This window comes from Theropithecus gelada, chromosome 17 (genome assembly GCF_003255815.1).
Source record: "Theropithecus gelada isolate Dixy chromosome 17, Tgel_1.0, whole genome shotgun sequence".
NCBI lineage: Eukaryota > Metazoa > Chordata > Mammalia > Primates > Cercopithecidae > Theropithecus > Theropithecus gelada.
In genome coordinates, this window is record NC_037685.1 from 47,983,008 (window position 1) to 48,007,853 (window position 24,846).

The following is a 24,846-nucleotide window of genomic DNA, read 5'->3' on the forward strand; positions in this document are numbered from 1 at the left end:
TGTTCTATTTAACAAAGATTAAATTGCTGTACCCTATTGACCTGGAACAGAAAAGATGAACAGAACTGTAATTACTTGTTCACTTTTTGAAAGATAAAAATTAAGAATGGTCTCAAAAGGTCGGGTGCAGTGGCTCACGCCTGTAATCTCAGCACTTTGGGAGGCCAAGGCAGGCGAATCACCTGAAGTTAGGAGTTCAAGACCAGCCTGGCCAACAGGGTGAAACCCCGTCTCTACTAAAAATACAAAATGAGCCCGGTATGGTAGTGCATGCCTGTAATCCCAGCTACTCAGGAGGCTGAGGCAGGAGAATAGCTTGAACCCAGGAGGCAGAGGTTGTGGTGAGCCGAGATCATGCCATTGCACCACTCCAGCCTGGGCAACAAGAGTGAAACTCCATCTCAAAAAAAAAAAAAAGTCTTAAAAAATGACATCAAGATAGAAACCATAATCTCATATTGCATAAGTGAAATAATGAATATGAGTATTTTTTAATTACAGGGTTTTAAATGCAAAGCATTAATTATTGATTTTTATTTTCATAGCTCTTAAAACAGTTCCCTCAATGCTTTTTGCTAATATTAAATTTACTAAAAATTTATATGATCTGGAAGCATTTCCAGTTTTTTTTTTTAAGAATTCTATATTTTTCTTTAAAAATGTCCAGGGGGAAGAAAGCTGTAACTTTTAGTTTTAAATTTAATCATTTTAATTTGAAATTATTCCTGCCAGAAGTTTTTTCTCTGACTGTATATGCTCATTTCATTCAGATGAAATTAAGACCTTACATGGCAGGTGTCTTAGCAGCAGTCTTCTGAATTTGTCTGAAAGACAATAAACATCAGCATCCATGAGTGGCAATTTTATTTTTACCAGTTGCCCCTTATTGAAGATATCAATATTAAGCAACCGGTGTAACATTTTTAAAGAATTTTAAAAGGCTAGTGGGATGAAGTGTGAGAAAGTGAGGTCTTCTGGAGGCGGGACAATAGACTCCGGGTGAATGCGAATCCAGTGAATAGCTGTGCTGTAGTGGGAGGTCAGGAGAAGTCTGGCACATCCACATTAATCTTCTCTTTATTCCAAGAGATTAAACATCTTGAATATACTCACTTTCCCTCTTCCGAAAGCCAATGTCTCCCTTGTTTTTTTTTTGTTTGTTTTTTTTGTTTTGTTTTGTTTTGTTTTAGTGTAACCAGAAAGAACAAGTGAACAGGCCAATTTCAAGCGTTCTGCCTTCTTCTCGCTCGAGGTGCCCATTGGTTCCTACTGCTCCACTTTATTCCACATTTTATCTTCCTGGAAATCTGATCGTACTGCTCTGCTTAACATTTTTCCTTTAGGTTACTTCAGAATGACTGTTTTACAGTTAACTTAATGCAACTGCATTCCAACATAACTAAACCTTCAGTAGTGCCATCGGAAAAAAACGCTTTCAGCATTTCAGATATCCACATATTATTTTCCTCTTCAGCCATCATAGTAGAATGTTCTGTTCAACTTTCCACCAGCTACTCAAGTAAAGACATCAAAGTCAATATCATAGGTACCCCTCATATTTGTTATTTTATAACCATGGACTATTTTAAAGCACTTAATAATTTATAGGCTTCTTCCTTTCCCAAGGGCAAGAATAAAGTGGCTTTGCCGCAGACATTGGCTTTCCTGAAATTATCCATCTTCTGTCATCTTAACCAACTCCTTATAATCCCAGAAACTTTTAAAATTGGGAGAGACAGAATCATAAAGTTTGAAAAGACTCTAATCAGAATTCCTCCACCTGCACTTGTCCACTTCACCCATGAGAAGGGGTCACTGTGCTGGCCTTGTACACACTCAGGGCCTGGGAAGCAACTGTTTCATGAGCCAGCCTGATCCACTTCCACCCTGTGCTGATGGTTAGGAAGTTCTTTCTAACACTGATTGCAAATAGGCTTCCCTGTGACTTTCTTGGTTGGTGATCTGCCCCCTGAAGAGTTAGAGATTAGGTCTGTGCAACTGCAGGCTAAGGAAATGTAATTTCACCTCCTAAGCTTGGGGACATATGAACCCTGGCTCTACTATTCTTTGGTTGTGTTGACCTGGAGGAACTTTCTTAGTTTCACTAAGAGAAGTGCCATTGTGTCTGAAATTGAGGTAGTGGTATGTTTTGTCATTGAGTTTCAGAATTGAATGAGGTAATAGAGTGTCTTACACACAGTGGTCCCTTTAAATGGTGGTCTTTTGTTTTTAATTCTTGTATTTGTTACTGACATATTGATTTCAAAGCATTTTCACTCATTTCCCCCAATTTTTACACATTTTTCTAGCCGTCCTCTCCCAGAGAGCAGGATAGATTCCTGTATTTATATAGTCTTTCTCCAGAGTCTTAAATATAGTGTTAATTTCTCTTAAGAATTAAATCATAATCTTAGAAACAATATATGCATGATATTTCCAAAGACAAACCCCATAAGCCTTAGGTGTTTATGTAATAATGTGATGTAATGAAAGATGATTCGTGCGTCCCAAAATGCTGCAGTTGGAGGCATACCCCAAAATTCTGTGTCATTTGGACCTAGTTCTTTCCCATCAATTTAACTCCAGTCCATCAGTGTCCAGCTTGTGTCACCAAAAACAGTGTGGAGGCCTTTATCATCAGTATTGCCTGCAAGATCTCATTCAGGTCAAAGTGCTTTGCCTTTAGTGTTATCACTGCTGATTTAGATAAATTCTTATTCTGGGTTAAATGTATCTTATTTTATAACTGCTCAGAGATAAGTATATTGTGATTTTTGTTTGTGCATGTCTGAGTTTTTCACTTTTCCTCCGTTTACTGACCCATGATTCTTCTATAAAAGTTATCAGAGGATTTTTAGCACGCCAGCACCTGCTTCAGAAAATGAGCATCAGACAACAAGAGGTGACTTCTATCAATAGCTTTCTGCAGAACACAGAGGACATGGGGCTGAAAACCTATGACGCCCTGGTCATTCAGAATGCTTCAGACATTGCCCGGGAAAATGACCGGCTCCGTAGTGAAATGAACGCTCCCTACCATAAAGAGAAGTTAGAGGTCAGGAACACGCAAGAGGAAGGAATCAAAAGGTAAAGGCAGAGAGCATGCAACTTTAATTACCTTTGTGATTGATTCAGTGGAGTCATGAAAATTCATATAGCCCTTAATGAAGAGTTCGATCAAATAATATGACAGGAGTTACAGGAACAGGTGTGCGTGGTTTGTTATTTGAAACAGCAGCAGTCTAAAAAGATGCTTTCCTGTGCTGTCTTCTCATGAGTTCGAGGCTGCTGCGTTCCTTCATTCGTATGTGATGACGACTGCCTCACTTGCCATGCTTGTGTCACTTAACTACCTCAAGCACATTCTAGTTCTAAAGCATTTACTGTTTCTGTATTGGCAAAACTATATAGCTTGGGGGTTGACATTTTTACACAAGTGTTACGGACATAAGGCTGGCTTATAGAAACTTGTGGAAATCTGACCCAAAAAATGGAGATACCACTCTGAAAACACGAAAGAAAGTGAACTCGATAGATTGTCAGTGTATTATATATCCCTGTGTAAACTGTCACATCTCTCTTTTCCAATAAAGCAAGCTTTGGGGAAAGCTTTTTATTTAAAAGTTCACTTTAGATGCTTAGCTTAAAACAGAAACATGAAGACCAGCTGGTCCTTCTCCATTTGATCATTTTCCTCTCTCTGAGAACGATGAAGACACTCGTGAACCACCACACACCTACGAGGGAGAGCAAGGAGTTCCTTCCTTTGGACCTTAATTTATCGTCAGGGAGATGTTTATTTTGCTATAGAAACTTGGTAATATCTTGTAGTTTCTCACTGAAAATGACTCTCCTTTCCCATTTCTGCTGATGTCAATTTTTTTTATTAAAGTGGAAATGGCAATGTGTATCTTGTTAATTAGCTTCAAATATCTCAGTGATTAAATACTGAAAAAAATCCCTTTTGTACAAAAAAAAAAAAGACTGTAATTAAACATTACAGGAAAAACAAATTATCCACTGAGTGCCACGCTTTCATCTTCAGCTATTTCATTTTCTACATGGGCGGCTGGCTCTGCCTTGTGGTAGATTCTAGCCCTGTTGGTGTTCTGCCACAGAAAGATATAATTATAAAAACAAATGCTTGGAAACTCCTTGTAGAGTGAATGCATTGGCATCTTGCTAGCACATGATTACGTTGACATGTGAAGCCAGAAGAAATTTTTTTTAAACAAGATAACTATTAATTTTATATGACTTCCAAAATAATATTTATTATTTTCTCTGCTGGAACTAAACGGCCACCCCAATTTCTCAATTTGATTATGTATGTATTTTCCTGATACAAAATTAAGTGAAGAAGTATTTCTCTGTTTATTTACTGGATACCAGCAGTTTCCTTGGCACTGGCCAACCATACAGAGTCAAGAAGGAGAAATAACAGCTCTGCACATAATTAAATAATTTCTGGTAGAATTTAAATGGCAGGAAAGAGAGTGACGGGGAGAAAGAGAACACTGAAATGTAAATTTCTGCGAGTTTTAAGTAGAGTCTCTCCTCCTCTTGCGAGGGGAAATGGTGATGAACTCCCAGTATTTGATGCATCAGTAACTCTCTATTAAGATGGATTTGCCAGAAATTATCATTCAGATTGAAATTCTGGTTTTTTGATTTGCTTAATAATCAGAGTGTGAAGAACTCATTCAGCGAGTGCCTGATGGAAAATGCGAAGCCCCTTAAGTAGTGTTGCGTTTGTGTGAGAATGTTTAAAAAGTAATCATGATGGATATCCCGCGGGCTCATGTGCTTTTCATCACAAAGCCCGAGCCAGAGGACGGGTGGCCTTCTCTGGACCAACTGGTCACCAGAGGGCTGCACACGTCCTCCAGCCACAGCAGGAAGGGCTGCTTGCCAAAAAGCCGTCATTATGTCTGCTTGAGCAGGTTCCTTGTTACCGGAATAATGCATCTGGGCCTCTCTGGCGTGGTGCTGTTTGTGTTTTGTTTCCCCCTAAGAACCGAAGACAAGAGTGGACCCAGGCATTTCCACCCCAGCTCCATGTCAGTCTGCATGGCCGTGGATGGCCTGGGCCAGTGCCTTGCTGGCCCGTCCATCTGGTCTCCTTCGCTGCACTCGGTGTTCAGCATGGATGACAACAGCAGCCTCCCATCTCCACGGAAACAGCCTCCGCCCAAGCCAAAGAGGGACCCCAACACCCGACTGAGTGCTTCCTATGAGGCTGTGAGCGCCTGTCTCTCTGCGGCCAGGGAAGCAGCCAACGAAGGTCAGCCCTGGGGAGGGAGCCAGCCTCGTGTTCTGGGCTCGTGAATGCTCTGACTTCGCCTTAGGGCGCCCATGGCAGTATGTGGCCCTAATGTATTCTTAATAGAAATAAATCCAATTGTTGGCTTGCCAGCAGCTCTTAATCATTAAATATAAATAATATTTATTCAAATCTCTAAGCCTCTTAGGGAAAAGCTACTTACATGGCATTTCCTTAACTCCCATCCCCACCCCTGCCTCCAAAGAGCAGCATCAAATCAATTCAGAAAGTCAGCAGCTATTCCATGTAAAGGTTCACCAGTTAGAAAGTCAAGAAAATGCATCAGGCAGTCCAGTTATCACAATCTAATAAAAAATTAAGACTGCTTCATCACACGATAAGTGAAATTATTTACCCAGAGGAGAGTCATTGTGCAGGAGAATACTGTTAGGAAAACTTTTGAGACTAGATTATAAAAGTTTCTGCATCCATTGTCTAGAAACAGGGATGCTCAAAAGGGAACATTGCAGTTTTTCTCAGCCAGATCTCATAGATCAGTAATGAGACAATTACTGTTTAATTATTAATTTTAAGAATTGCGAAAAATAAAGGAAGTGCTTCTTAGCGGAACACTTAGAATTTAACAGATTTTATTGATCACCCGCTATGCATCAGGCTCTATTCTAGGCATGTCTATATCTTTCTTCATGGAGTTTACATTCTAGTGTGGTAAAACAGATGGTAAACATAGTGAAAGAGTAAATACTTTAGAAGTGGATTGTTGCTGCTGAGAGAAATAAATAGACCCAGGATAGTAGTATAGGGTGGAACAGGGGTTGAGATTCTAAATGAAACGGCTGGGTAGAACTCACTAGAAAATAATATCTGGGCCGGGCGCGGTGGCTCAAGCCTGTAATCCCAGCACTTTGGGAGGCCGAGACGGGCGGATCATGAGGTCAGGAGATCGAGACCATCCTGGCTAATACGGTGAAACCCCGTCTCTACTAAAAAATACAAAAAACTAGCCGGGCGAAGTGGCAGGTGCCTGTAGTCCCAGCTACTCGGGAGGCTGAGGCAGGAGAATGGCGTGAACCCGAGAGGAGGAGCTTGCAGTGAGCTGAGATCCGGCCACTGCACTCCAGCCTGGGTGACAGAGCAAGACTCCGTCTCAAAAAAAAAAAAAAAAAAAAAAAAAAAAGAAAATAATATCTGAACATAGGATGAAACACAGTTCCTTCCGTAAATAAATAACCCCAAATACAAAAACACAGCAAATCCATAAGCTCAATGTTGGGATGACTGACAAGAAGGTGGTAGGACGACATGGGACAGAGGCCTGAAGCAGTAAGTCCATCCTAGCCAACTTCTTTTTTTTTTTCAAATTTATTTTTAATTGACATAAAATTATATGTTTTTGTCATGAACAACATGTTGTTTTGAAGTATATGTACATTGTGGAATGGTTAAATCTAGCGAATTAACAAATCCATGCCTCACACAGCCATCATTTCTGTGTTAAGAGCACTTAGTGTCCATTTTTGGAGACGGAGTTTTGCTCTTGTTGCTCAGGCTGGAGTGCAATGGTGTAATCTCAGCTCACTGCAACCTCCACCTCCGGGATTCAAGTGATTCTTCTGCCTCAGCCTCCCTCAGTACCTGGGACTGGTGCCTGCCACCACACCTGGCTAATTTTTGTATTTTTAGTGGAGACTGGGTCTCACCATGTTGACCGGGCTGGTCTCAAACTCCTAACCTCTAGTGATCTGCCTGCCTTGGCCTCCCAAAGTGCTGAGATTACAGACATGAGCCACTGTGCCAGGCCCTTTTCCTTTCTTTCTTTTTTTTTTTTTTTAAAGCATTTTTTAAGAATACAATGTATTGTCATTAACTATTGTCACCATGCTGTACACTCTTCAAAGTGCTTTTTATTAGTGGCATTAAAGAAGAATAGATCTTTAGGATATTTTTTACTTACAAAATGTTACTGTCTTAGTGTATGAGCCATGTATCAACAATACTTAGATCAAAGTAGAGGAGAAATTCCTAAAGACTTTGGGGAGGAGAGTCCAAATTTGTGTCTTTAGAGTCCTGGTTTGATAAGCACAATAAGAAAAGCTGTAAAATGACATTAGATAAGATCATCCCTAGGAAAGTCTTCAAAGTGGACATCGATGTGGACTTAGATGTAAATTAGAACAGGACCTCCAAAGATATGAGGCATTCTCCCCCGGTGCCACATACACCAGGAGAAGCCCACGATCTGAGGGAGCCACCAGCACCCTCCCTGAGAAAGTGGGGAGCATCTCATCGCCACTGTTCCAACTTCAGGCCTCCATTTTAGATTTGCAGCCCGTATCTCAAAAAGATGTAAATTAGAGTAACAAGAAAGATTTTTGGCAGCTTGTGTGAGGAAGATGGTATCTAAGATGCTAAGACCTGTGAGATAGAGAGGGTGGGAAATTAAGACTCCAGATAGTATCAGACATTGAAAAAACAGTCATGAAATGTGATGGAAAATTGCAGCAAATGCAGAATGGAGCCCCATCCAAGCTTGAACCCTGCAAACAGGCTCTAGAAATTTGCATAAAGAGGCCTCAGAATACCTTGTAACATCTAGGAAAAGCTAAAGGTTTGTGTGCACCTTAAAAGACCACTGCCCTGGAGTAATGGGGGGGCCACTTTGTCACATGTTATGAAAGGAGATCAAATAGTGAGGAAGAAGCTGAGCTCCGAGAGCACTCTCATATGGGCAGCAAAAACAGAGTCAATTAAAATAAAGGTTACTCAGGAACGACAGGAGATACACACACAAGCACACACGCACGCACGCGCACACACATGTGCACACGCACGCACATGCACACATGCACGCACACGCATGCTCACACGCATGCACGCGCGCACACACACGCACACACATGCGCACACACACATGCACAAAAGCAAAGTGACCCCGAAAAAGATTAATAAAGAGGACAGCATAATAACTCTTAAATTCCTTATTACATGCTATCAAAATACATCATGTGATAGCATTAGGCATGTGAGATATTTATGTAAAATTTAGTTTCTTGGATCCTAATTTTGTCAGATATGTGATTATAAGGTACTTAGAGATGCGTTTTGTCCACTCTGTCCCACCCTGGTGAGCAGACCTTTCAGAAGCTTGTCAAAGGGCAAGTGTATACATGGTTTCCTTTTTACCATCTACATTATCTGTTCTTTCTTACAATACATTAATTCTTCATGCTGGTGACTTGACAACCGCCACCACAAAAAGAAAGTCTTTGACCTCCTGCAACTAGAGATGTATTTCTGCATTCTGGCATGCGCTCTCAATACCGTATATTTTTAAGAATAAGACAATTAAACAGCTTAATCTGCTCAAGCATGCTTGCTGATTAGTTTTTACAGCATTAGGGAGTCAGAGAAGGCCAGCGCAGGAGCTTAGCCACCCAGTCTGTCAGTGGTCTGGGTTTCTAATCCATGATTGCAAAGGTAGCTCCACCCACACGTGATAAGCCAGCTGTCAGACGGGGTTCTGGTCCCTTCTGTGCCCTTATGTCAGGAGCTGAAGGTGGTTAAGACAGTGATGAAATTGATCCTAGCATCTTAGACATCTCCCTCAGTCCAACACAATCGGAGTATCATCTAAGTCTTTGTTGTTCAATGCAGTAGCCACTAGGCACATGTGGCCAATTAAGTTTAAAGTAAATAAAATTAAATACAATTTTAAATGTCATTCCTCCATCATCAGTCACTTCCCAGGTACTCAGTAGCCACAGGTGTAGAACTTTTCCATCATCACAGAAGCTTCTGTTAGACAACCCTGATTCTAAATGCTTCGTGTGTGTACCAAGTGGTGATCCTGAATGTTTTTGCACCTAGTAACGTCACAAAATTATTCTCCTTTCTGTCAAAAGATAGGAAGAAAATTTGATCACTATTCTAAAATGCTTGGTGAACCTTGGTTTCACAGGATTGAGGACTGCAGCTGAAGTTGGTTTTGTACCTGAGCCATCCTTTTTGGCATGTTAAAAAATCAAGTTCAAGTTCTTTTCCTTTACAAATAAAGCTGTGAATCAGTTCAGATGGTTATAGAGTGAAAGGAGATCTGATTGGAGACCAAGGGCCAAGGATTGTAGGGTGACCAGCCCCAAGGTCACTTTAAAGTTATCTTTGTGTTTATCCTTTTTCTTATTAGCACATGTCTTTCCTAGTGGGTCCTCACCCAATAAAAATGGTTGTGGTGAAGGAAAACAGGATAGAGAACAATTTTTTTTTTCTCATTTCCTTTGTACCTCAAAAGCATGAAACAATTTTGCAGGCCAATAAATGTTAACACTTCTTTGCAAACTATTAGCAAGCTAGAGACAACTATTTAAAAGTACCATGTTTTTATTAGGTCGGTGCAAAAGGAATTGCAGTTTTGGCCATTGAATAAAAGCCTGCAGTTGCTCTTTGCAAATAGTGGCTAGGAAAGGAAAGATAGGGCCTCGTTTTCACTTCCTCTTGGCCGGGGCCTCCCAGCTGGAGTGCTGCTCTGCAGAGTTCATTCCTCACACACCGGGTGCAGCCTTTCTCCCAAAGACGGTTAACATTCTCTCGAATTGTCTCCTGACCGAAGTTAAATATAAGCCTGCATTTCATGCGTGTGACTTTGAAGAAGTGACTCAGTCTTTCCAAGCCCATGTATATCAAGGAGCAGCAACAGCAGAAGCACGGCAGCGGCTATTTCTGGGGAGTTAGGAAGCAAAGGACTGTAGAGCCTCATTGCCCAGGACATAGCAAGTGCTGAGCAAAGTTACAAGCATTTAGCTTTGTTGTTAATGAAGCCTCTGACAGTCAGTTTCCTCATTTGTGAAATGGATACTAAATTCTAAAATGTGGGACTTGCAGTTAAGTCATGATGTCAGTGGTGCTGTGCCTGGCTTGGAGTGACCGTTGCTCAAGGTGAAATTGCAGAAGCAAGCTTTTCTCAGGCAGCTCTAGTCCTCACTGTTCACCGTTCTATGTGGACACTTCCACACTCACCCTCCCTTCAGACTCCAACTGTCTCCTCCTTGGAAATTATACCTTAATGAACCTATAATTTGTTTTTCAAAAATTGCTGTACAACTCCATTCTCCGCAAAACGCAGTTTACATGTGTAGACACAAATCATGATTCAGCTCTGTGGCTTAATTTGGAAATAACTTTATTTCTTTTCTTTACTCTCTTCTTTCTGTCTTCATTCTAGAACAACATGTGTCACATAGTAAGCACTCAACAAATACTTATCAAGTGAATACATGTTACAGAAATCTATTTCTCTACACTCTTCATTAAAAGAGAATGTGCTTCCTATCAGTATATCAGAGGGAGCACAATTTGCCAAGGTTCGAGAAGTACCCTTGAAATGTGTCAAGGCTGGATTTGTCCACATAGTTTTAACAGAAGCCCTTAAAAAAATTTTTTTTTCTATTACCTGAAAATGGACAGAAATTAGGTCTTCTGTGAACGCTCTTTGGAGAAATGTGTTGCTGGGGATAACAGAACACAATTGCACAGTTCACCACCTATGTCGCAGTTGTACATTCAACAAATAGTAATTAAGTGTCTTCCATGAGCCTGGCTTCTCTCTGAGGACCTGACAGACCAGGTGGGGAGATAAGTGGTCAAACAGATTACAGGGGAAGCACAGCCACAGCACTGAGGGTGTGATAGGTGCACACCGGGCCACAGAGTACCTTGCCCTCCGTGGAGACTGCGAAAGGCTCAGGAAGGGCATGTCAACAGCATCAAGTGCAGTCAGGAGGGTAAAGATGGGGTCAGGGAAGGCAATGATATTGCCTGAACTGCTCCTCCCACCAAGAAAGAAAAGTTATAACAAGGTTGCGACATATGACTGCTCAGTAGAAGCCCTTTCTGTCCAATTTGCAACTGATTGTAAATCCATCCTATATCCACTGATGTATGCAGTCTGAGTAGTCAGCTAGCAGGCACTTAATTAAGCATCTTTTATGTCCTAGGTCCTGTGCTCTGTGCTACGTTTGCTTCTGCTCTGAAACTCAGCACAATCACACTAGAAGTGCTGGAAAATGGAGGAGAGTCACATATGCAGACACTATTTATTTTGGATGAACAAGCATCTCATTCCTCCTTTTTCTCACAGATTAACTATGCAGGTATTTTGTTTTTGTGAGAATGGGACCAAATAACTTATGCACAGAAGATGACTTAAAAGTCACTGACATGCCTTTGCAAAAATACCAAAAGGAAAATGTTTTGTAGGAGAAAATGTAGATCTCCTAACATGACACACATGTCCGTATCATTCTCCAGCAGTTCAGACAAGAGGCAACTTTATGATGTAATAAGATGGCTTCAGAATGTAGTCTGACTCCTAAGCTACCATTAGGATCCCAGAACCTGCCCTAAAAGTATTCTGTGATCGTGAACTGTCTTCCCTACTCCATTTCATTGACTTTATCAAGTAGTTGCAAATGTTTTATGCATCAATATTAGGACAAAAAATTAAGAAAACTGTTGATGTAAATTCATTTTTAATAACCCTCTAACCAGTATTTGCAAATGAACTTTTAGCATGTGTACACGTGCACATGCATCCAGAAGTAGCCACAAACCAAATTAGACTTTAATTTGTTAACTGTGGTTTTCTAATTTTAGTTTATAAAGAATGACTATTTCCAGTTCTGACCCCCCAGAGGTTCCATTTTAACTGTTATGGAGTAGAACAGGATAATGCACTCTAGTGATCTGATGTTACTGAACCCCAGACCACACTTTAAGGAACAGTTCTATCTCTCACGGTAAGTTTCTGGTTGTGTAGCGGTGATAATGTCGGTCATGATGGATACTTAGTGACGTTTACAATGTGCAGGCATTAAGCTAAGTATCTTTCATCTGTAGAACGGTCCTACCTAGTAGGACTGTCATCATGACCCCATGTAGAGAAGGGTATTAAGTCACTGAGCAGTGGTGTAACTTGTCCCATGTCACATAGGCAAGCTTTGGACCCTTGAGTCAGGTTCTCAACAGCCTCTCAACAAACATGCTACTTTTATTTATAATTTTTTAATGCAAAAAGGCTCTTCACCACATCTGAAGCAAACTTTCAGGGAATACTATAGCAGTTACGTGTTGTCACATAGCAACCCACCCAGAAATTAGATTTATATACTGTAGTGATTGTTTTACTACCCCTCTCAGGCTCTGGGTGTCAACAGAGATCACTGAGGCAGTTGTCATATGCGGTCCTTCATGCAGCAAGGTGGCTGGAATCATCTGAAAGCCGGTCACAGGCATGTCTGGTGCCTCAGCCATCTGAGGAGAGCGACTCCTTGGGTGTCTCTCTCTGTCTATGTGATCTCTCTGCATTGCTTGGGCAGCATGACAGCTTCAGGGTATCCAACTTCTTTCACGGAGAGTCAGTGCTTCGGGGGCATGTGCTTTGGGAGAGAGAAAGCGGTAGATGCAGCCTTGCTTTGAGGGAGCCAGCGTGGGAGGTGAGCAAACTCCCTTCTGCCACGTTCCTTTCGTCACCTCAGTCCCAAACACCCATCCAGGTTTAGGAAAGGAGAAACAGATTCTACCTCTGGAAAGGATATACTGTGGTGGCCAAGGTGTTGGAAAGTACCGTCTGTGTCAGTCCACCCTCTGGACAAAACAATTTGTATCCCTCTCTCATACAAACTATACTCACCCCTCCCCCAGACTCCCCAAAGCCTCCTGCAGCATCACATCTGGCTCAGGTTCAAGGGCCAGATCGCATCCTCTAAATCAGATCCCGGTGTGCCAGTGCCTCTGGTACGATTCCTGAGAGAGACAGCGCCTCAAGGGTGTCCTCTTCCATCTGAAGATTTAATGACCAAAAAGACAAGTTGCCGGATCCCCTACACAACCAAAATACACTGGAGGGACAGGCAGAGAATAACTGTGATGCACGCTTCTGTTCAGACACAGGAGGGAGATCAGGTGACACACAGTGGTCATCGGTGGGTGGCAGTTGTGAACAAGAGCTGGATACGTGTTGCTTGTGCCTTCATGAGGATTTAGTCCCATTCGCAGACTGGAAATAATTTTCTGTAGCTCTTAGCTCTATGTTCTGGAATCTTGGCACCCCCCTTTTTGACTGATAATTCCCAATCCACAAGAGGTGATTTATGTTTGGGAGGCTGGTAGTTTTCTCAGCCTGCTTCTTCCTGATCAGGCTTGTGTTGTTGCTGTTGTTTAGAGGTGAGGTCTTGCTATGTTGTCCAAGCTGGAATGCGGTGGCTATTCACAGGTATGAGCATAGCGCACGGCAGCCTGAACTCCTAGCCTGAAGGGATCCTCCTGCTCAGCTTCTGGGGTAGTTGGGACTGCAGGCTCACATTGCACCTGGCCAATATTTTGAGAGACCAAAGTTTCTTCGTCTTTGTGTGCACGCTGCTCCTTTCAGTGTAAACTGATAAATTCATTTAAAAGCTTTGTGACTTTCTTGTGAATCAATTCATAATCCACCTTATGAGTGAAAAGCCACATCCACAAATCTTTTTGATGGATGTTGCTAATGTTACTGAACCCCAGTAACTGGGGAAGCTCACTGAGTATTTCTGTGGGTCAATGCCCTTGATATTCTTAGACCTGTGGTTTTGCTTCCTTGAAAAGCCCTATGAAGCCCCTCCTTGGATTTTTCTGGGTACTTCTTGAAGGGTCTCATCAGTGTGTGCTTGATTTCATCTTTAGATCATGTTTTTCTGAAAATTCCCTGAATTTTATTTCTACTTACAAGTCATTTCCTCCCTCCCTCCCTCCCTCCCTTTCCTTCCTTCCTTCCTTCCTTCCCTCCCTCCCTCCCTTGCCTTCCCCTCCCTCCCTCCCTTCCTCCCTCCCTCCCTTCCTTCCTCCCTTCCTTCCTTCCTTCCTTCCTTCCTTCCTTCCTTCCTTCATTCCTTCCTTCATTCTTTTATTATTTTTGAGATGGAGTCTCACTCTGTTGCCCAGGCTAGAATGCAGTGGTACAGTCTTGGTTCTCTGCAACCTCCACCTCCCAGTTTCAAGTGATTCTCCTGCCTCAACCTCCCAAGTAGCTGAGACTACAGGCGTGTGCCACCATACCCGGCTAATCTGGGTATTTTTAGTAGAGAACAGTTTTCATCATATTGGGCAGGCTGGTCTTGAACTCCTGACCTTGTGATCTTCCCACCTCGGCCTCCCAAAGTGCTGGGATTACAGGCATGAGTCACCACGCCTGGCTGGAAGTCATTTCTTAGCATTCAAATTATTTGCCGTCTGAAGAGCCTGGCAGTGAGAACCATTTTATTTTTAAACTCAGAAGGTTCTTGTTCCTTTATAGTGAATAGTTCTTTCTTTACTTTATCTCTGTATTCTCATGATTTACTCTAGGCAGCTAGAAGAATCCAGGAGGCAACTTTAATACTGCCTGGAAATCTCCTTAGCTACATCACCCTGTTCATCTTCTGTTTTCTGTTTTCCACATGACTGCAGGTGAAATAGTATTGCTAAACTTAACACTGTGGCTAAAATGTTCTGTTCCCTCCAGCTTCCAACATCTTCCTCACTGTTCTTTAGGCCTCATCAAGAGCTTTCTTGAGGCCACCACGCTTCCCCTCATGGTCCCTTCAAAGCTCCTCCCATGGCCCAAAGCAACTTCTAAGAGTTTAAGGGTTTTTCTGTTTTTGTTTTTCTTTGTACAGCAGAGTCCACTGCCAGGTAGCAATGTCTTTATGAGTTGTCTATTGTTATGTAACAAACCTCTCCAACTTAGTAGCTGAAGACACCAAAATAAGGTGATTATATCTCTCATGGTTCTAGTATTTGGCTGGGCTCTGCTGAGCAGTTCTCAAGGAGCCTCTTTCATCACTGCAGTCAGATAGTGGCTGCAGCTGTGATCACTGGAAGTCATGGTTAATTACATCTCTGGTGTCTGGGATGGGAAACCAGACAGCCGAGGGCTGGAGCAGATCGGAGTCCTCTGGCTCTCCCTCACCTCTATGTAGCCTCTCCACAGTTCCCACGGCGTGGCTGCTTCAGGGTGTACAGACGTGTACGTGGAAGTCAGGGCTACCTAGACATGTGTCCCAAGGGAAGGAGGCGGCCAGGTAGAGGCTGCATTGTCATTGGCCCAGCCCCAGAAAGCAGGGAACATCATCTTCTAATCATTGTATTCATTGGGGCAGACACAGAGACCCTCCCCGGTTCCAGGTTCTGGAAGAGTATGTGGGGCTGAAAATATTATTGAAGGCAGCTTTGGAAAATACGGTCTCTCACAAATCCTTTAAATTATTCATATCATCAGAGCAACTCTATAATCTTAAGGTTAAAAATGGGGTTGCTTTATTCACTTTCTAGGAGCTCAGGGGCTGCTATGTTTTAGCCCATTGAAAGTCACTGGAATAATGCTTCTTAATTAAAGAACTGCACACACTTTGGGTACTTTCTATTCTTAAATGTTGGCTGCTTTGGGGAGCCCGGTATAATACTGACTTACAAAGATGTCCGTTGAGTTCAAAAATTACTTTCATTCTTTTCCATTCCCATTTTCTGGTGACAGTGTGTCAAGAACTGAGTGAAGCACTTTCCCTACAGTATCTATTTTATTCCTTTGAGATACATACTCATATCACCATTCTATGCATGACAACCCTGAGACTCAGAGCGCTTCGCCCAGGAGCTCTTCTAAAATGACGACCCTGCCCCACCAACCCCAGCACAAACACACACAGTTCTGTGACCCTCACTCTGGCCTGTTGGTTCTCATCTTCGTGGCCTGTATCACATTCTAACATACTGTAGAACTCACTCATTTGGCGTATTTCCATTTTTGTTGTTGTATGACTCTTCCCACTAGGGTAGAGGAGGGTAGGGAACTTATCTTTACTCATGAATTTATCTCGGTAAATACTCGTTGAATGCATATGACTCAATGAATGAATAAAAGGTCATGCTGAGATTGGAACCCACGTCCATCTGATTCCAAACCTTTAATTTTAACCATTAGACTGCATTGTCTTCCAAAAACTGGGTACAGAGACTGCTGTCAAAATGTGCAGTCATAGTGAGGGAAGAATACAACTGCCTCAGTTAAATAACTCAGGAACTCAACAAAGGCAGATGTGCCTCTATGAAGAGTTCCTACAGATTCAGAAAATACCAAATTAGTAAAATAATTCAAGGTTTGGGAGTTTAGGTATTTCTAAGACTCGAAATAATTTTTCCAAAATTAACATCTCTGTTATCAGAGAAATTATATTTATTTAATAAAACATTATTATAATTTACAGAAAAAGCATTAGAAAAAGAAGTCTTGTGGAATTTTTTGACTTAATTTTCAATAATTGTTTTAAATTCATATTTAAGTAGTTTTGTTCCATCTCTTTTGAAATTCACTCTTGTAATAACACTATGCTTATTTGTTTTTCTGAGTATGGCTTCTTATTTTACCTTCAGAAGTTTCCCCTTGAAAAGTTCTTAGGGAAATGTTATTCTTTTGGTTTCCTTGTTAAGGATGTGTTTCTGTTAAGTATTGAAATGTACTGATTGTAAAACCTGTCGTCCCTGACATTTGAACAAAGTCCTTTTTTAAAGACTCTCCATCCACACAAGTGTTTTGTTGTTGTTTTGTTTTGTCCATTTTACATCATTTTTATTCATTTATTTATTTATTTATTTATATTTCTTTATTTCTTTATTTCTTTATTTATTTGAGACCAAGTCTCACTCTGTCGCCCAGGCTGGAGTGCAGTGGTGCAATCTCGACTCATTGCATCCTCCACCTCCCAGGTTCAAGCGATTCTCCTACCTCAGCCTCCCGAGTAGCTGGGACTACAGGTGCGTACCACGAGGCCCAGCTAATTTTTTTTATTTTTAGTGGAGATGGGGTTTCACCGTGTTGGCCAGGCTGGTCTCAAACTCCTGACCTCAGGTGATCCGCCCACCTTGGCCTCCCAAAGTGCTGGGACTACAGACGCCCGCCACCACACATGACTAATCGTATTTTTAGTAGAGACGGGGTTTCACCATGTTGGGCAGGATGGTCTCGATCTCCTGACCTCAGGTGATCCGCCATCTCCAAAGTGCTGAGATTACAGGCGTGAGCCACTGCACCCAGCCCATTTTACATCATTTAAATAATCACGCTCATTTCTGACAGGAAGCTTCTATATGCCACTAACTATTAATAGCTAATTGGCCAGGTCTCCTGAGTTTCAAATCATAAGGACCAGTTCAACCCGTACATTATGTCACACCTGTGTTAGGTCCTAAGCATCCACACCTAAGTGTGTTCCACCACCTGATCCCTGAGTGTCCCTTCCCCACTGTGTCTCCAGGGACCTCACCTCCGCGGCCTCCGTGGGTGGCTGACGTCCTGGAACCCCCTGATGTTCCGCTGGACATCCTCATCAGGGGATGGGAGTCTTCCGTCTCCAAGATCAAATCTCTCTTTTCTCGGTGGTGGTCTCGGGAGTTCAGGTTCAACCAGGGAGCCTAGCGGGTGGAGGAACATGCAGGCCCGGTCCCTTGGGATTCTCGGGGCGCAGGGCCGTGGCTCCGAGGCGAGTCCCGGGCGAGGTGGGCACCCGTGGGCCTGGCCTGGCACCCACTGACCGTGTCCTTTCCTGCCGCAGCTCTCGCCCGGCCCAGACCGCACAGCGACGACTACAGCACCATGAAGAAGATCCCTCCTCGAAAGCCCAAGCGCAGCCCCAACACCAAGCTCAGCGGCTCCTACGAAGAGATATCGGGGTCCCGGCCCGGGGACGCGAGGCCCCCGGGCGCCCCGGGGACAGCAGCGCGCGTTCTGACCCCCGGGACCCCACAGTGTGCGCTGCCCCCGGCCATGCCCCCGGGGGACGAAGACGACGGCGAGCCGGTGTACATCGAGATGCTGGGGCACGCGGCCAGGCCGGATAGCCCGGACCCCGGGGAGTCCGTGTACGAGGAGATGAAGTGTTGCCTGCCCGACGACGGCGGCCCAGGCGCGGGCTCCTTCCTGCGCGCATCGCCGCCCCTGCTCCACGGCGCGCCGGAGGACGAGGCGGCAGGGCCCCCTGGGGACACGTGCGACATCCCGCCGCCCTTCCCCAACCTGCTGCCGCACCGGCCGCCCCTGCTGGTGTTCCCCCCGACCCCGGTCACCTGCTCCCCCGCCTCGGATGAGTCGCCCCTGACACCCCTGGAGGTGAAGAAGCTGCCGGTCCTGGAGACCAACCTCAAGTACCCCGTGCAGTCGGAGGGGTCGAGCCCGCTGTCCCCGCAGTACTCCAAGAGCCAGAAGGGCGATGGCGACAGGCCCGCGTCCCCCGGCCTGGCGCTGTTCAACGGGTCCGGCCGAGCCTCTCCGCCGTCCACGCCGCCCCCGCCCCCGCCCGGGCCGCCCCCCGCGCCCTTCAGACCCTGCGCGCACTTGGCCTTCCCTCCGGAGCCCGCCCCGGTGAGCTTGGGGAAAGGGGGGCCGAGCGCAGAGGTGCCCAAGGTCCACCCAAAGCCAAACTCTGCCCCTGGGGCCGGGTCCTGCAGCTCCTTCCCCAAGATCCCGTATTCCCCGGTGAAGGCAGCCAGGGTCGACGCCAGGAAGGCCGGCTCCAGTGCCTCTCCCCCCGCGCCCTACAGCCCTCCCAGCTCCAGGCCTCTCAGCAGCCCCCTGGACGAGCTCGCCAGCCTCTTCAACTCCGGGAGGAGTGTGCTTCGAAAATCCGCGGCGGGAAGAAAAATCAGGGAAGCCGAAGGTAAGCGGAGTAGACATCCCCCCACTCCTTTTGCATGGACGCTGTGATTGCGTGCACCTGTGTACATCCGTGTCTGCACAGATGTGAAAGAGTGAAGTTTCAGGTGATGGCCGTGGTCGTTCAGAGCAGGTATCAGCTTGAAAAGAAAAAAAAATCATATACACCCACTGTGACCAAATGAGTGGGAATTAATATTTCCGTGTTGCAGAATATGACAGAAAAGTCTCGTGATACAAAAAGACACAGACCGCAACTGGATTTAATAAATTATAACTTGATAAATGTTCGACAGAGAAGGTTAAATGTTAGCTACTGATTTCTTTTTTTTAATTCTTCCTTATAACATGAAAGTGGTATTCTGGGTAAGTTTCTATTGCCGATTTCCGTTTGATGTACAGTTCACGGCTACCCCATTGTGCGGTTTGCCATCCATCTAGCTTTGCCTGGTGGTATCTGGGATGATGACCTATCCAGTTACTACCCTGCACTTAATGCCACTCGGCTGTGGGCTGTTTGGGATGAACTGCTTTTCTTCTGGTCGTGTGCCATCCAAGGAACACTCTAACGCAGCCCCGTTGTCTGTGTTTTCTCATCCAGTGACTCAGCCCACAGTGGGGTTTGCAGGTGGGAATCAGTCCACTAAGTGAGCTCCATGACAGGCTGTTCCCTGCCTTAAAAAACATTTATTTTGTGTCCCTGTAAAAGAAGAATGTAGCTGGCAAAATAAGATTTTCATGATGACTTTTTTTGCCAGTCTTTTGTAACTGGCTAACCACATGGCTCTTCCTTCAGATGACACGGCCTGGGTGCCAAAGGTACTGTTTTTGCACAGATTCCTTTAATAATCACAAAGAATGTCTTCATCTTCCAAAAGACATGTTACGGTTTGTATACAAAGCCAAAATGTTTTCCCAATGGTGTGTATTTTGGGGAAGAAGTTCATTAATGAAAAGGATCTTCTCTTTAAGAAAAATTATAACCAGTCTCTTCCATCATGATGGCATTCGATCCCCCACTCCTCTCTAGGTGAGGCAGGAGGATAGGGTCTGGAGGCAGGGAACCTAAGGCGCTTTCATGTCGACTCCCTAGAACTCAATTGAAAGGAAAACCGTAACTTTCCGTGCCTAAGTAAAAAAAGGACCCTAGGCTACTCCCTCTGCAAACCCCCACCTTTTCTGCACCACAGATGGGAAATTAGCTGTCCATAACCAGTCAGACTTACTGCAGGCAGAGTCTTCCTTTGTGTAGAAATGCAACTCTATAACTTCACCTTTGCCTCTGTTCCATTGCTTTTTGCAACCAATCAGATGTTTGCAGAGGAGTGTGATCTTTTAACTTCACTTCAGCCTCTGATTGGAGGCCACCACTTTATTTACATGAGGTGAGCATGAAGTGGCCAATGGGAAACCTCTAGGGGGTATTTGGACCTGAGAAGATTCTGTGTCTGGGCCCTTGAGCTGCTGCCCAGCCCAATCCCACACTGTGGAGTGTACTTTTGTTTTTGGTAAATCCCTGCTTTCATTTTTTCGTTGCTTCATTCTTTCTTTGCTTTGCTGGGTGTTTTTCCAATTCTTTGTTAAAAATGCCAAGAACCTGGACAACTTGCAGTCAAGACCCTCTACTGGTAACACAGGGTAGGTGGCAACTGTGGACGTTCTTGTTTTATACATGGAAAACTTCACGGTGGAGAGGTTAAATTCCTTCCTTAGGGTTAAGTGGTAGGATTGGAAGTAGACTTTGATCTACAATGTAGTAACATTTTATGCATACATTAACCTGCTCCTTCACCAAAAGAAAATACATAAATATGTAAGCATTCATCATTTGATTAGCAATATTACTTTAGGTACAAAAACTAGAACATCTAGAAAGCAATCTGAACAAGTGAAAAGTAGGTCAAGGCTAAGAACCTTTAACGATGAATGAATAACCTTCTCCCTATTTATTCTTCAGACAAATAAGCTAATTGTTTGTTTAGCTAACAAATTCTTCTTAATTATAGGCCATTAATAAATGAAATTGTATTTGTAAATAGCAGAATGTTTGAATTTCACAAATCGTGTTTCATTCCAAGGAACAAAATGGATAAGAGAAAATCATTAAATGAACAAATTAATATTTGCTTTTAGAACTAAAAGTTTATTAAAACCTCATGAACCTCATTTTACTAGAGAATGGAACAGGGCGAATTCTTCTTGACTCTATTCAAGGAAGTGAAGTTAATGAATTTCTAGACAGACCTCATCATTTGGAAATCCCAAAGTCTACCCCTCAGAGGATAGCGAGAATTATAGTGAGCCCTCCAGGCATAGTGTGTAAATTTGCTAATTATATTTCCCTGTGGTGGTATTAACCAGTATTTGGGAACACACATCAAAATCTCAAGTACAACATAGTTCAACTATAATTATAAGACATCTATTTTCTTATTGTGGGCTTTTCTGCAATACTTTTTCATGTGAAAAGATTGGATTGAGCCACTTATGACTTTCTCAAAAATATACGAATTGGCAACTTTGGCCACTTGCACAGTTGCTGTAGTAATAGAAAACTTAGCAATACCAGACCAGGTCATCCCCGCACACCAGATTATGGGAGTCCTAACTACACAGTTGACTACACAGTTGAGAAGTGTATAATAATTCTTTTTTTTTTTTTTTTTTTTTTTTTTGAGACTGAGTTTTGCTCTTGTTAGAGGGCAATCTTGGCTCACTGCAACCTCCACCTCCCAAGTTCAAGCAATTGTTCTGCCTCAGCCTCCCAAGTAGCTGGAATTATAAGCGCCCGCCACCATGCCTGGCTAATTTTTGTGTTTTTAGTAGAGACGGGGTTTCACGATGTTAGCCAGGCTGGTCTCAAACTCCTGACCGCAGGTGATCTGCCCGCCTCAGCCTCCCAAAGTGCTGGGATTACAGACGTGAACCACCATGCCCAGCCTAGTGTCTAATTCTTTATGGGCTGTGATGAGGGAAACAAGTTTACAAGTTCGGATGTCATGTTCTCATGGGATAGTTCAGGTCATTCTTTTAGAATGTAGGAGAGGTTCAACATAAGCTGTGGAAGGAAAAGCGTTCGGTGCTGGTGCTCAGCACTGGTGCTGGTTATATGACTCTTAAAGTTTACACAGTTTGATCCTGAGGTCAGTAATCCGTTTTCTTCTGAATGAATTCAATGACTTCTTTGGAATTTCTTTCAAGTTTTAAATCTTTTACTGTACTTTCTTTATGCTTAAAGGCATTTTTATTTTCACCGTGAAATAGCTTTTTTTAACCAAATAATACAGTGTGTGGCTAATTTACCCTTCAGGCTTCTTAAATTAACTAAAGTTCCTTTTTTTGTTCAGTTTTCATAGGGGAAAATTATTGCACAAATTTTGCAGAAGGGTTCAAAATGTTCTCCTTGGCTGTTTGGAACAGTGACCGCGACAAGATTAAACCGCTCAGTAATTCACTACTTTAGTTATTTCTGGTTAAAATATAATGGGCTATAATGTACGATGAGTTGTGTACAGGAAGCAAGGTTGTTTCTCGTGTAATTCTACTCCATTACTATTCCGTAGCCTTATATGTAGGATTTCGCAAACTCTGTGTTACCCAAACCAGTGCATTTTCTATAGATTCTTGGATATGCAATTGGAAGTATAGACAATCATGCAGATTCTAAGAGTGGTGGATACACATATAGGAAAGATATGATTGTGCAGATGATGGATGTGACTGCAGTCTGAGAAGAAATGTTTGCAGCAAGGAATTGTAGTGCTTACTGTGTACCAGGCACTGTCTGAATAATCTAATTCTCACAACACTATAAGACATCTGCTCCACTTATCTCCATTTTACAGGTGGAAAAACTGGGGCACAGGGAGATTAATCTACTTGCTCAAAGTTACTGTGCTCATGGGGGACAGAGAATGACTTGAGTGCAGTCAATCTGTCTCTAGAGTCTCTTCCTCTAGCCGCCTATGCAATGCTGCTCAGACCGCAGGAGAAAAGAAACAGAAAAAAAAGTTTTAAAATTAGTATTTGCTCACTGAGGGGCAATGAGTCATTGTCATAAGACTGTAGTTGAAGAGAATTGTCCCATAAACTCAAGAATGCCAAACGCACTTTATACTGATTATGGGGATGTATAACTCTGGGACACAGTGTCTAGGCTACTTGGCCCTTAAAATTAATATTGACTAAATGTTTAATTGTCTGTGCCATTTTGGATATAAAGATCCCATTAATTCACAACACTTTTTTCATCTCATGTGATGATGTGGCTAATATTATTATGCTAATTATTTCTAGTCGCTTGGTTTCAAAAACGATGAGACCCGATTCAAATGGTGAATGAGAGTCCTTGGCTCCTTCAGGCCACTAGGGTGCTCCATTGCTCTGAATGGCATTTCCGCGTCTGGTTGAGTTTATCCAGAATAAAGTGAAATCACATGAGCATGTTATTCTCTACTCAGTGAAAAAGATCAGGAAGACTGGGTCTGGACAAAAATGCAGTACATCTCAGAAATCTGGAGAAGAAAGTTGAAGACAGCCTGGCCAAATTAATGAAAATCAGACTCAAAATATTTTTTTTTAATTCAGTTGTATTACTTTCTGATACAGTGCATCCTTAGCTTCTAAGTTATAAACAGGTACTTAAAAATGATGTCAACAAGAAAACTGTAATGTACAGTATTTCTTTGCATATAGTAAGTGACTATTAAATAGTTGTTTGAGTTAAAATTGACTATAAAAGAGCAGTCTGCCATATAAATCTATTTGATAGAACTAACTCTTGTGGCATTTTTACTAAATAAGGATCACATAAGCTAAATGGAAGTCCCTATTAATTTCAAATATTTTATTTGATTACATAAATATTCGGAATAAGAACGTTTTGAGTTTGGAGTCAGAGTATTTTATAAACAATTTTTTACAATATATTTTTATTCCATAGGGCCATTTGTTTACAAAATAATTGTTTTTCAAGTTTTCCTTATGGAAAATTTCAAACATAGACCAAAGCATAAAGAATAGATTAATGAACTTTCTCTGTGGCCCATCCTATTTCATCTCTACTTCTGCCCATTTCCCTCCTCTGGCACTGGATCATTTTGAAGTGCATCCCAATGTCAAATCAGCTGGGCATGGTAGTTCATGCCTATAATCCAAGCCCTTTGGGAGGCTGAGGTGGGAGGATCACTTGAGCCCAGGTGTTCAAGACTAGCCCTGGCAAAGTATCTAACGAGGCCTTGTCTCTACAAAAAATAATAATAATAATGAAAATAAAATAGCCAGGCATGGTGGCATGCGCCTATGGTCCTAGCTACTTGAGAGGCTGAGGTGGGCAGATCGCTTGAGCCTAGGAAGTTGAGGCTGAGCAGATCGCTTGAGCCTGGGAGGTTGAGGCTACAGTGGCTGTGGTTGCTGCACTACACTCCAGGTTAGACCACAGAGTAATGCCCTGGCCAGAAAGAAAGAAAGAAAAAGAGAAAGAAAGAGAGAGGAAAAAAAAGGAAGAGAAAAAAAAACCAATGTGAACCATTTAAATAATATATATTTAAACATTTATAAATATTTTATCATAGATGTTCTTTAGGAAAAAAAACATTTATTCTTAAGGCACTTTAATAAGTGCTCAGACCAATCAATCCATTTCAGTCTTCACAAGCATGAAACTGCTATTCATGACAAAAGCCTGATTCTTGAAGCCAGGGCATCATTTTTCACCATATAAACAAAATAATTATTGGGCTAGCATTCCACCAAGCAATGCAACTCTGCAAATTTCTCTAAGGGAACATTTGCAGACATCCCCTTCTACAAAAAAAAAAAAAAAAAAAAAAAAAAAAAAAAAAAAAAAAAAAAA

At 42.8% G+C, this 24,846-nt stretch overlaps 1 protein-coding gene across 3 annotated transcripts in view; it reads left to right on the plus strand.

Moving 5' to 3' along the window:
• MYO16 (myosin XVI) overlaps nt 1-24,846 on the plus strand; it is a 702,327-nt gene that overhangs the window by 613,544 nt on the left and 63,937 nt on the right. For all 3 annotated transcript variants that reach the window (XM_025364355.1, XM_025364354.1, XM_025364353.1), the window contains exons 30-32: nt 2,841-3,087; nt 5,016-5,284; nt 17,896-18,996. In XM_025364355.1, the coding sequence (XP_025220140.1) occupies nt 2,841-3,087; nt 5,016-5,284; nt 17,896-18,996 (1,617 nt within the window). The remainder of the gene's footprint in view (nt 1-2,840; nt 3,088-5,015; nt 5,285-17,895; nt 18,997-24,846) is intronic.